The following is a 13,164-nucleotide window of genomic DNA, read 5'->3' as shown; positions in this document are numbered from 1 at the left end:
CATGTGAAAGTTGAATCTCATAATAATGTAGAAGAATGTGAAAAGTATTATGTTTTTAAGTTTCTTAGTCTCAATAATAGCTATTTGGGATCACAAGGGTCTATAAATTAGGACTATAAATACTTAGTTATATCTTATCCTTCTTGGAAATGAAACAATGCTTCTTTAATGATATTTTTCAATGTCTTGGAGTCGCTTGGTTGCATATGATGTTGTTACTTCTTGAAATCACTTCTTCAAAAAGTGATCATGGCATTTGGATTACTTTTTGTGACGTTTTTAATATCTTTTAACAAATCTGAATTGTGTATCACTTTTTAAATAATAACAATGCTATATTTAGCATCTCTTCATATCATGCGGAAGATCATTACTTGTTTAGCAATCAACGTGGAGAGCAACTTGAATAATAATGTGTTATTAATTTATGTTCTTTCAGAGAATATCATTTCCACCTTACATTTCTTTTATTAGAACTTGATATTTCTTAAACAAAGATGTGTCATAAACACTATCAGCATAACAAAGTTACAATTGTAAAGTTTGAACCCTTCACGGTGGCTCAGATGGTTTGGCTAGGGACTTCCATAATGGAGGTCTTAAGTTCAAAACCCCTTGTGATCTTCTAGGTCGACCTCGTCGCAAGAGGCTTGCCTAATGCGATTTACCTCTTCTTCGTGGTTGCAAGCTATTAGACAAGAGTGGGGTTTACATTTGTGCTGAGATGTTGATTGGAAGTTGACTAGCAATGACCATTACATTTGAATTAAGCAAGTTGATAAAACTTTAATAGGCTTCTGGATGTGATTCTTGAAGATTAAGTGCTTCATTTTTCATTGATTTTATTTCTTAATTCTTTTGTATTCTTGTTTAAACAGAGTTTTTTTTTTGTAGCAATCTTTTAAAATTACTACAACAATCAAAGAGAAAGTGAAACTAATCATCTAACTATTATGCTCTGCAAAAAACGCATTCAGATCTTTGTAAAACGATATGCAAGATCTGAATGCGTTTTTTGCAGAGCATAATAGTTAGATGATTAGTTTCACTTTCTCTTTGATTGTCGTGTTAATTTTAAAAGATTGCTACAAAAAGAATAAATAACTTTGTTTAATGAATCTAGTTTGTGTTTACTCAATGTCCCTTTAAGATAAATATAACACTAAAGAAAAAAAAAATCTTTGAATTAGCTACATAAGATAACAGCATTCAACATCCTTACTTTTTAAAGTTTTAATCTATTACTCAGATACAAATGTTTTAGAACTCTTATACAATCTTTTAAATTTTTTATTCATCGACACATTACACGCATGAAAAGGAAATACGTTGAATGATCTTATTGTCCATAAAAAGCTAAACAAACTTCTTACCCTTTAAGCAAAAATTACTACCATAAATTTTTTCTACAAAGATGGAATCATATATTCTAATAACAATAAGGGGGAAAATAGCATATTAAAGTAGGCACATTAAAAGCAATTCTCTCCACTATTTCTATAATAAATTGAGTCATTAATTTTCTTATATTATTTATATGAAAAGATAAATAATGCATGAAGTTTTTTTAGCACAGTAAAATCCTGTTGTATTCTCGATAGAACTGATATAATAATGCAGTAACTCCTTCACTTCTTGTCAGTTTCATACTCTTCTAGAAGTAAGTAGATTTGAACAGTATGCTTATTCACATTTGTGAAAGAGTATGAAACTGATAATGGAACAAGTCTTTTGCTCTTAACAATATGCTTATTCATATTCTTTAACTCTTAACATTTGTGTATGCTAAATTGAGATCAATGGAATTGGATTCAAGAATTAGAATTCTAGGTAGAGTTTATCTATGTAATTTTGGTAGCTTTTTTTATTTGCTATCAAGTTTAATTTTTAATGCATAGACTCAGTCAATCAGATGCCTAGAAAATAATTCAATGAACACTAATTGTCTCATTTTCTTAGCTTAAGGTTCTTACTGGTTCAATAAAAATCACTGCTTTCATAGTTTAACTAATTTTATTCTTTTCAATATCAGAATTCATGCCAAAAGCCTTAATTTTTTCTCCTAGCTAAGATGTAGGAAAACAAAAAAGGCAGCTCTTATATTTAGAATTGGAGTAGAAAGACCAGATCAAAGTTCTAGGAAAGCAATTATCACCGTTATATTATTTTTTGAATGAAAATTATCACCATTATACAATTACTTTGTTTAAAATTATAATCATCAATCTTTATATGTCCCTTATTAGCACAAAGGTGATCCAAATATATAATTTTAGTTAATAGATTATGATGGAATATATATCAATTTATATTATTTCACATTTTGCTAGCTGCACCTGCACTATTTAACCTTCAAATATTATTTTATAAGTATCTCACACTTTTATTATTATGTGGTTTAAAAATTTGCACCGAATAGCATGGAATATACATTCAACGCACATATCCAAAACTAGGCTAACATATAAATAGTTAGTTCTTATAAGTTATAACATGAAAGTTGATATTCAAATTATAATTTAGGCATCCAATAAACAATAATGACAATATTAAAACTTAACAACTCAAATCAAACACCATTGAAATGTGACTGCAACATGCCTACAAAAAGATAACCTCAATTAAGAAATTGATTATTACTTCTCAATCAATTAGCCAAATAAGGAATTAGGTTAATGCATTTAATTTCATATTTAATTGCTTTAGTTTCTACTTAATTAGCTTCAATTGCAAGGGTCAGTTTTTATTTTTAAAACATCAGCATATATTTCAAGAGCAAAGAACTAGTAAATGAAGAATGGGACAGGTGAGAAAGGAAAAAGAAAACTATTGACATCAAGAAAGAGTAGAAGAAACAAACAGTAGAGAAAACCAGAAGCAAAAGAAAGCCAAATAATAGTCATTTGATGAAAGTGTTTATAGTTCACAGAACAGGTTAGCTACAATGTTCACAGAGTTGGTTAGTTGCATTCCTGATTTCAGTTTCATGGATGGATCTCTTTAATCTTTGATTTAATGTGAAAAATTCACCCACCCACCCTCCCTCCCTTGTTCAGCTCTTGCAAAGTTTGTTAACCAGTTCTTCTTTATTTGAGTTCATTAGAACTCTCAATTCCATATTTTTCTCTACACACACGGTGAGGTAATAGCAAGAAGGTAGCTACTGGAAAAATGCATATTAATCAGAGGCACCAACTTAAATAAGGCGTGGAAATGAGAAAAGAAATACCTTTAATCTTGAAACTAAATCGTCTAGTTCCTTGCACCTTTTCCTTTCCTTATGGTAACGAGCCTTCAATTCTTCTGATGTATCCACAGAAGGAATGTTTTCAAATGTTTCGCTACCTTTTTTATCTTTGGACAAGGAGATGTCATTTCTTGATTTTGCTTCCAAGATATTAGAGACATCCGACCCCTCAAATGAGACAGTCTGGGAAACAGGACCAGATTTCCTCATCTTCGCAACAAGTACCCACATATTGGCAAGCTCATTCTCCATATCTTCTTCTCGCCTCTTCGTTTCATCAAGTTGTTTACGCAGTTCACTTTCTATTTTATCTCTCTCATACAATGCAGCAACCAAAGAAGCTTCTCTTTGGTGTCGCGCACTCAGTTCTTGCTCCAACTCATCCACCGATAAACAATCTTCTGTCTTCCTACCATGTGCATCAGACCGACCTCCACCATCACCATTTTGCTTCATATCAAATGAAACAGATCTCTGACAGCAGCTATTTTTGCAAGGAGCATCTTTTTCAGCAGCAAGTGTGGCATTTGCATAGGAGAGCTTAGTTACCTCTTCTGCTAAGTTCCGAAGTTCTACTGCTGCCGCCGCCGCTAATTCTTTTGCATAAGAAGCTTCCTCAGCTAGCTTTTGATTGTGAATTTCTAAGGCTTCCTTCTCCTCGATAATTTGCTCTTTCTCTTGTTTCAGAGACTCTATTTCTGCAGTCTAAGAGGAAGAAAATCATGATTATATGTATATATATATTATATTACATTACAAAATTTACATCAAAAGCATATCAATTGAAGGAAAGCTTACCTGTGAAAGAAGCTGAGAGTTCAAAAGTGCATCAACGCTAGAGTCATTCGAGACTTCGTGCACAAATCTTTTATTTAATCTCATATTACTAGTTTGTATATTTTCATTCGTAAGTCTCTCTTCATATGAATGAGCCCCAGTCTCCCTTTCAAATTTAGCTTCTATAGATCCCTCCAAATACGCCGCAAGTGTGGCAGCGTCATGGTCTGGATCCTGCTGCTGGCATGTAAAACATTTTTCTGATACAAGTTGTTGCCTCAGCAGAAGGATAGTTTCTTGCATCTCAGAATTCTCCATCATCTTCAGGACCAACGATTTTTATTAGAGTTCAGAAGAATGTGACATCCGAATGGCAGATCATAGAAAGACTATAAATCTACCTTCAATTTTAGTTGCTCTTGCAGTACTCTGTTGTCTGCAGATTTAATCTTATCATGACAACAAACTAAATTGAGTTAGTCCAGCAGCATTTAACTAGGTAGTTAATGTCAAATGATTGAGTCTAATACCAGCTCAAAGAGCTGACCATACCTCCAGCTCAAAAGTCTTTTCATTTAGTTGAGCAGCTAGCTTGGACAATGCCTACATTTGAGTGAAGATCATAATTCAAATGCCATTATGTGATAAGAAATTACTCATGGTAAGAAATTAGACATGGGCTTGGGATGCATCCTGCAACAGATGGGACTAACATAACCTTTTGTTATTCCATCCCTCTAACTCTCTTGTTTGGTCTAGGAGTTGGACACCTCAATAAATAGGGATTTCCAAAGGATTTAAATGATCATGAGCTACTCCATCCATTGCCTTCAGATTTCACGTTGGATGTTCAAATTCTTTACATGATATCAAAGCCAAACACTGGTAAGCCCGCTTGAACAACTGCTTTCTCTCTTTCACTTTGGGCTTCTCTCTCTCAACTTAGCCCATCAAGCTATCAATAATGCTCCAGGCTCAATCATTAACTTGTTGACCTCTCCTTATTTCAGGCCTGCTTCTGTTGAGCCTCTTCTCACTACTTAAAAAACAAAATCATCCACATGGAAATCCTAACAGGATTACACGTGTAGGAGTGTATTAAAGAATGCAGCATTTCCTAATCAGTAGCTTAGAGGTTTCTGAAGGGGTTTAAATGGTCCTAGACTACTCCCATCCACAAGCACTTCAAAGTCTTCATTACATAAACACCCATGTAACAAATTCCGCCATTTCTCACAACAGCATAAATCCATTGCCTTAAGGTTTTGGGTTGGATGCTCAGATTCTTTTGATCCAAGGAATTATACGATCATTGGGGATTTTATCTCTGAAGAATTTTTTTGACCTAGGTTAAGGGTTATGGTCTTTTTCGAAACTGCAAGATTCTTTCAAGAATATGCTATAAGAAGAGTACTGCCGAAGATGGAAGTGATAGATGACAAGAAATGAGCCCAAGAAGATCAAACAAGCCATTAGAAAGGGATAAGTTCTCTCTCAAATTGGAAGACCAGTGGAACCTACCCCATTATGAACCAAGCCAGCAAGTGCAAGAAGAGTGAAAGAGTAAAGGATTTACTGGACTTCGCCCAATTCCAAGTGAATCACATTGGTCATACATCCATCACAACAACGCTCGATGATTCTGAACTTTATCAATTTAGGCCCATTCTGGATTAGGTTCAGAGGTTCACTAGAAGTATGTATGCTCTATGGAACTCCAAAAGTTTTCTTAATAGATTATAAGTATTTGTGCATCACTTTTTTTTTTTCAAATTTACCTGAGATATCTCAATATTGATTGAGCCCTGTGGCATCCTTTCCACTGATCCAACCATGCGTTGCTCCAGAATACGTATCTGGAGCTTTTTTTCTCTTATTTCATCCTTCAGGTTTCTCATTTGCTCCTAATCATGAGACAAATATATAGGCATGATTACTAATATACACATTCAGTATCCATTATATCTGGAAAAATAATATAAAGTTCAATGTTACCAATTTTCTAACCTGAAGTTGCAAGTCCCCAGGACTCTTAACTGCTTGCTCTGATACTCGTTTAAGAGAACTAACACATAATGCAACCTCACCAGCTAGCATCTTCACTTGCTCGTGAAGAAGATCCATTTGATCAGTTATAGTGGTCCCAGTCTGCAAAAGAAGATTGAGCCTCCTAGCAGAGTTATAAGCAGGGGACGACTGTAAAATCATTATCCAGAAATTGCACACAAGGTGACAGTTTATTTAGCATAAATTAACTTGACAGTGCAAAAAAAACATGATTATGGAAATCATGGCATACTCAAACCCAGAAGCCATTGTACATTTCCATTTCTAAGCATCTTTAACCTAAAGTGAAATTTTGATCTCACCTTATAGGCACCGTAATAAGTTCATTAAATCAATTACTTCCGACGAAAAAAATAAGCAGTTCTCTAAACACAGCCTTTCATCTCTACCTATTTTTAAAAATCACCTTTGAATCCAACTGCTTCAACTGAAGATTGACCATATGGAAATTGCATTTGTAACCATGTAATCTAACTCTTGCAGCAGAATATAGATGAGTTTGATGCATTGTGTCACAGATAAAATGTTTGATATGTCCTTACAGTTAATGAAGATACTAAGGAGGACCAGAGAACACATCTTTTTTCGTAGCACAATAAGTGAAGAAAATCAGTGGTTAAGATGAGTAGTGTAAGAACGGGCAAGAGCCATCTTTAAAATTTATAAAAACATATGTTGTATAGAAATAAATTCTCTTAAATGTTAGAGGAAAAACTCAAATTGAAGGGTTGGATACAAAGCAGAAACCAAGTGGGACATGTCATCTAATTACATCAAATATCCAAGACAAACTAATTTGTACAAAAAGATTTTCTATGTGGATTTCTTCATTCTTTATGTCACATCACCAGAAATTAAAACAACAAAGTAAGAACTTACTGGTGGAAGCCGACCTCCACTAGCTGCACTAAACAAATCGCCTGCCTGGGTTCTATCTGGAACAAAATCTACTGCTGGAGCATCATCTCCTCGCTTACTAACAGATCTTCTCCGCCCTTCCTTCACATCACTGAATGTAACTCTACTTTGCAATGACTTCAATGAAGATGCAGGGGAACCACTTGCAGAGCTTTCAGAATCAGCATTTGATGATGATCTAATCAGATTTTCAGGCTTCTGCACCATCAACAATTTTAGTATGTTGTTTTATGAGTCATACCTAGACAGTAAATCATTAGTATTTTAGAACAGAGTATTTCTAGAGAAAGGAATTATCATATAAATTGGCAAAGTTTTTAAAAGATAACTTCTGAGTAAGAATCATTCTTTGTACAGATCATAGTTGAAGGACAAACAGGATAAAATTCTGATACTTGGGAGACAAATATTACAGTGCTATTATAGTGTTTTTTTCTTGTCCTCTTTTGATCCTTCATCTTACTTTTTCAACCGTGCATAACAAGTGGAGATGGGAGAAGAGGAGAGACCAACAGTTCTCAGTCAAATCATACTAGCATATACTATTGGTAAGGAATGGAGTGGATTCTCTGCATCTTTCGATTTGGATACGAAGAGGGCCCAGAGAAGTGTGCTTATTTGTGCACTTTGGCTGCTAGGGAGCGATATTGACTGCAGAGAATATGAGGATAATCTTACATGTTTTTTTGTTGTTGCAAGAGGATAATCTTACATGTTAGTTGGTGCTATATGTTGTAGTTGTTTGGAAGAAGATGTAGATATCCAATTATTACACTGTATAGATGATAGGGTTATCTTTGTAGAGAACCATATTTTTGGTCTAGGATTCTCAACTTCTTAGCATACTTCTATGTATGGGGATTTCTCCAGCGTTAATAAAATTATTTACCTTACCAAAAAATTTAGCTTGTTCAATGTATCTTTCTTGTATGGCACTACATAAATGTATTATTTGTCCCTCCGTCTTCATCTTAGCTCTCCTTCTTGTTTCCCCATATTGTTTCTCGTTATTTTTTTGTTTTGTCATTTAGTACTACACAATCTACCTTTTAGTTTTGACAATAATATTCCATTTCATGCAAAAAGAAATTTATTCTTCTATCCTAAGTCTTGGTATGAGAAACACATTACCAACCCGCCAAAGTGAAATGATGGATCTTCTTGTTATCTGAAAAGTGTGCCAACCAGAAAAAACGCATCCACCTGTTGTCCATCAATCTCATACTCTTCTTATACCTAGTTAATATTTCTTAAGAGTTGAATCATTTGCACCCCACAATACATATGCCGAATTCTTGTATTCTTAAACTTGTTTTCTTTGATTTCCTAATAGGAAGCATTCACCTTTTATTTTACCAGCTGAAAATCAATGACTGAGATTCACTGTTGCAGTAGCATTAGAAACTTATATGGCCCACTTGTGACTTGTCATGTTCTAACAAGGTCTTATATCACACATCTATGAAGAGTATGGAGAAATATTAGAAATTTACTTTTAACTTGAACCAGCCAAGCATCCCTCTCTTTCTGTTTCTTCTGAAATCTTTGACCAATTCATCAAGGTTTATGACACCCTCTCTTCCATCAGCTGATATTTCGGAATCAATGCTTCCAGCGTCCTCGTCAATCATGTACTCTCGTTTTCTATCCGGTAAGTAAGCTAGCTGCATCATCAATGAAGATAAACATGAAAATGATGAGAAAACTTTATCATCATACGAATACATTCATGCAGCAAAGTGAAGTGCTCCATATCTGGTAATATGTCTTCAATACTTGTGTAACACAAAGTATTATCAGTTAGATTATTAGTCAGCACATCAAGTATAAGAAGCTAGCTGTTACCTCATCTTCTCCAAAAGAATGTCTGCGTCTGTGGCCAAGCTTTTCATGGATATTAGGTTGCATCGTACTTTTGGTGGAAACTAAGATCAGTTTGGTTAATCTTTGAATCCTTCCCATCAATGCTGCTTTCGCTTGTTCCTCCTCTTCCAATCGTGATTGTAACTTCACCTGCCCAGCTTCCAACTGCATCACACATAGAAATAATGATAAATATAAACCACTTGAATGGGCATGTGAAATAAGCCATAATATCCTGGGAAGCTGCCTTTTATTCTGTGTATATTTTAAAATGATCGCTACATTTTATTTCTGTTTATATCTGTTTGGGATTTCATATAGCTTCCTAACAATTTATACAAAAAAGGTGTTTCCCCTGCAAATTGGTGTACCATCCCTTGCTGCATAATGCATACCCTATGATGAGAGAGGAATCAGAGCAATTCTTTTTCTAATAAGCAAGCAAAAATATTATTGATGAGCTCCATGAGCTCTAGGTCCACATGAGTCTCTGTTGATACAGATGTGGATCAGTTGGACAAAATAGTTACTGGCACCATTTCTATACAACGGGTTTTCTGAAGCTTCAGATTAACAAGTAAGCTGGTGTGTAAGGATGCGATGTACCTGGAGCTTCAGATTAACCAGATCATCTTGACTGGGCCCCACTTTCTGATTTTCCATAATGCCACGCTTCAGAACATCAAGCTCTTCTTTCAAACAGGATATTTCTCTCTGATACTTTTTGATGAGAGACTTCTCGTCTATAATCTGAAATGGTCAAAACATATACGAGATATACTTGCAGCGCTTGGATGCTTCTGTTATAGCAACATAACTTTGCTCCTTATATATCCTCTCATAATCTCACCTTATTTTGTGATGCTTTTATTTCCACATGCTTACTTCGATATGCAAATTTCAAGGTGTTGTGTGTCTCCTCTGTGTTGCTGGAGGCTGGTGTTACTGTGCAAATGAGCTTTAGAAAAATCCAAAAGAGTGAATCAGTGCGTAGGTTCTTTTTTCCTTCTTTTGCTGGGCTAATTGGGGGGCGGGGGTTCCATGCAACTCAAACTCAGAGGAGAACATTTGAAAACATCATAAACAGATGATCAACAGCTGGCAGGGCTGATTAACTAAAACTTACAGAAACTCGACCATGTCCACTGAGTGATGATTGCAACAGACGTGTAAGCTTTGAATCTCGATATGGGATATGAGTGGATTTTTCATCTGTTAATTTAGATATAACCTACATCATACGTTGCTGTAGGTCAATATGCAAATTCCAGCATAATACTCAGTAAGTAATAGATTATTTTGTGCATTTTGACAAAAAATTCAGCATTCCATCTGGGGGGAATGAGAGGGACTGTTGATGCTCAAGAATAATTTCGACCTAAGAAGAAGTGAAGGAGACATCAATCTAGACGAGGGAAGCACTCGTGAGTAAAAATATGAAAGAAATATCTTACAGTGCCCAGAGTGAGTAAGCTTTTGTTTATGAATGAACCTTCCCTCCTCCTTAACCCAGTTGTCTCAGTCTTGGAACTTTCAGAGCCTGCCAAGTCAATTAGATGCTACAAACAAGATTTGTGTACAGCATGCATGATCAGCATAGTGAAAACAGAACGAAAAGATAAATGATAATGCCCGAACAACATAATGACAACATTCATAAGAAAAATTGTATTTTTACTGAACTATAGGACTATAACATTAAATAGCCAACAGGTAAATTTCAAAAATAGGATTTGACAAAAGTAACACAAGATACCAGTTGTGATAGTGCCACTTCCTCCCCTTGATTTCCTCCTCGTGAACTGCTTTCAATTGTCTGGCACAGAAAACCACTCGTTAGAACTCCCTATGTTCAAAACCATGCAGATGTGCAACAGCAACTCAGGATTTCTTCATCAATACCAAATAATAAAAGCAAAATACTGGAGATAGTAAACAATACTAGGTCTAAATTTAGTAACGTGGATCTTGCAATTTTGGCTTGACCAATCCTATCGAAATTTATGAAAAATAGAAACCCTTTCCTGTACTCTTCTGCCCTAATTACTAACAAGTGATTTGCTCTTTGAGAATCAAACAAGTGTATCTTTTACCAGAATTTTCTTGAGAGTTTTGATGTTTACCACCATATGGCACTTCTAACAATGTTCATGTGTTTATGCTATGTTAAATATCAAACCATGTCCAATATTCAATTTGATAGTGCAAAAGGAAAATCATTATGTGACATCAAATGGGACAAAGGGAATATATACAATCTATTAAGCATCCGTTGTGTAGTCGACAACATAATCAACTTTATCCTCAAAATCAAACAGAAGATGATTTCATAAATGTTCCTTTTTGAGTCAAAGACAACGCAATCATTTATCTTAGTACACGCCATAATTACTGGCTGAGAACCAACTCTGGTAGCTTTAAGTAACTAGCATGTCAATCTTAAGTAAGATAATACATTGAATTAATTACTTATGTTATCATTACCCCAAATTTTTAAGTTCCAAAACATATTATTGGAGTACATAGGTAGGAACTTCATTGTACTTCCCTAAAATCTGTGCCAGAATTATTCATTTTAAGTTTTGTGCTATTATGTACAAAATGATTTCCTTGCCTCCCTTACTTACTTAGACTGCACTACCCTTGCACAAAAGTGCACTCAAACAGAGAGTTAATAATCATTAGCAATTGAATATCCAACAACAAATCATTAACAACAGGTAAATTTCTTGTCAGCTAGAACACAGCAAAGAAGACATCATTGGCCCTTTTCTGAACGCAAAGAACACACTAGAATATAGTTTTAAAGGACAAATGAGATGGCTACTACCAGAGTGAATATTGTATGGCTCCGACTGCTCAGTAAATTAAAGTTGTTGGATCCCACATGTCTGTGCTCTGTTTCAATGTGCCATCAAATCCAAAGATACATGTTAAGAAGTTTGCCTTGGAATCGAGCAAAATGGTAACAACTAACACATCAGCACTTGATAAAGCAAGAATATCAAGGTCATATAAATGCTTAAGATGTCTTGAAGAAGACAAACCAAGCTAATTAATTAGCAAATGAAAGAGACTGCACAATTTGCTTTTGTTGGAGCTGCTTGTCTGATGGGCACAATCTTTTGGGGAGAAATCATTACTTATCAGTACATGTTAAGATAAATGTAGATGAAACTACAACTAAGCAAATGCTACCAGTTGCTTAGTGATACATAGCTGATAGCCCAAAATACGTGTACTATACATGAGATGGTTCCAACATTGTTTAGAGTAGATTAAACTAGAGAAGTGGATATTTTTCTGAACAGCCTAAAAGCTCAAGGACAAGTCAAGTTAAAACCATAAAACATAGACAGACGGAAATAACCGAAAATAGGAACCCACGTTTCACTTTAATGGGGACTTTTTCCTACTCTTATTTGTGTATACCACTTGGATAAACCATAAATCAAGATGATTTGGGATGCAGTTGGGAAATTTTAATAATAAGTTAAATTCATACAAGAAACAATGCGCATCTACTAGAGGACGTCTTACTGATGAACAGCTCTTAGCAATACACTGACCTACTTTCTATCTTTGATTCTATTAAGAACCATGTTAAGAACAGTTTGAGAATGTGTAACTATGATATCAATCTTTGTAATTATGGTAAAGATTGATCTGTATATATGATATCTGTCTCTCTGTTTGTGGGTTATGTTAGCTACATATTCTTCTGTATCAATTAGGAAAACTGTATCATCAACGCTTTCCTAATTTGACATTGTTTAAACCCTCAAAGGTTGAGATAAGATAACAATCAAGCTAAGCATTCTCAAAATCTTTTCTATCTCTTTTATTTTTCTGTATGGTATCAGAGCTTGGTTAGTAAGCTCATCCTTTGTACTTATTGAGTCTCTTCTTCTCCATTTCAATATAGTCATTCCTACTTAAGAAGATAGGCATTTCTTCCACACTTCTATGCATCTCCTAGACTGTGCCTAAGGTATTCTCTCGTGAAACATTTTTATGGTTGTAAATATAACCATGAACTCCTGATCAATACAATATGATTACTTATAACAAAAAGTATCACAAATTATTAACTGTGATGATAAAAGAAACACAGACTGGTTACATGCAGGTAAAGATAGCAATGTCTTCTTTAGTATAGAGAGACAAGAACGAATGTGTACAACCTTCACCAGATGCTATTAAGGAAAGTGCATGAGCAGGAGACAAAACAACTTCCTCCTTGATCCCTTCAACGTAGGTCCCCTGCAATTTTCATCAAATAAATAGTTAGA

General features: G+C 34.8%; 1 protein-coding gene across 1 annotated transcript in view; it reads right to left on the bottom strand.

The window, feature by feature from the left end:
* The window catches only part of LOC125838040 (kinesin-like protein KIN-7C, mitochondrial), a 28,213-nt gene that overhangs the window by 2,507 nt on the left and 12,542 nt on the right, over positions 1 to 13,164 (bottom strand). Inside the window, exons 8-23 of the mRNA XM_049517094.1 lie at positions 13,057 to 13,135; positions 11,703 to 11,770; positions 10,629 to 10,688; positions 10,327 to 10,431; positions 9,999 to 10,103; positions 9,723 to 9,830; positions 9,479 to 9,622; positions 8,855 to 9,037; positions 8,503 to 8,673; positions 6,971 to 7,207; positions 6,032 to 6,172; positions 5,803 to 5,928; positions 4,577 to 4,627; positions 4,426 to 4,473; positions 4,046 to 4,345; positions 3,230 to 3,952 (exon numbers count right to left, since the gene is read on the bottom strand). Coding sequence (XP_049373051.1) covers positions 3,230 to 3,952; positions 4,046 to 4,345; positions 4,426 to 4,473; positions 4,577 to 4,627; positions 5,803 to 5,928; positions 6,032 to 6,172; positions 6,971 to 7,207; positions 8,503 to 8,673; positions 8,855 to 9,037; positions 9,479 to 9,622; positions 9,723 to 9,830; positions 9,999 to 10,103; positions 10,327 to 10,431; positions 10,629 to 10,688; positions 11,703 to 11,770; positions 13,057 to 13,135 — 2,649 coding nt within the window. The remainder of the gene's footprint in view (positions 1 to 3,229; positions 3,953 to 4,045; positions 4,346 to 4,425; positions 4,474 to 4,576; positions 4,628 to 5,802; positions 5,929 to 6,031; positions 6,173 to 6,970; positions 7,208 to 8,502; positions 8,674 to 8,854; positions 9,038 to 9,478; positions 9,623 to 9,722; positions 9,831 to 9,998; positions 10,104 to 10,326; positions 10,432 to 10,628; positions 10,689 to 11,702; positions 11,771 to 13,056; positions 13,136 to 13,164) is intronic.

The sequence above is a fragment of the Solanum verrucosum genome, unplaced genomic scaffold (genome assembly GCF_900185275.1).
Source record: "Solanum verrucosum unplaced genomic scaffold, falcon-dt-bn FXZP01000079.1, whole genome shotgun sequence".
NCBI classification, from domain to species: domain Eukaryota; kingdom Viridiplantae; phylum Streptophyta; class Magnoliopsida; order Solanales; family Solanaceae; genus Solanum; species Solanum verrucosum.
This window is presented reverse-complemented; position numbering and strand designations above follow the sequence as displayed.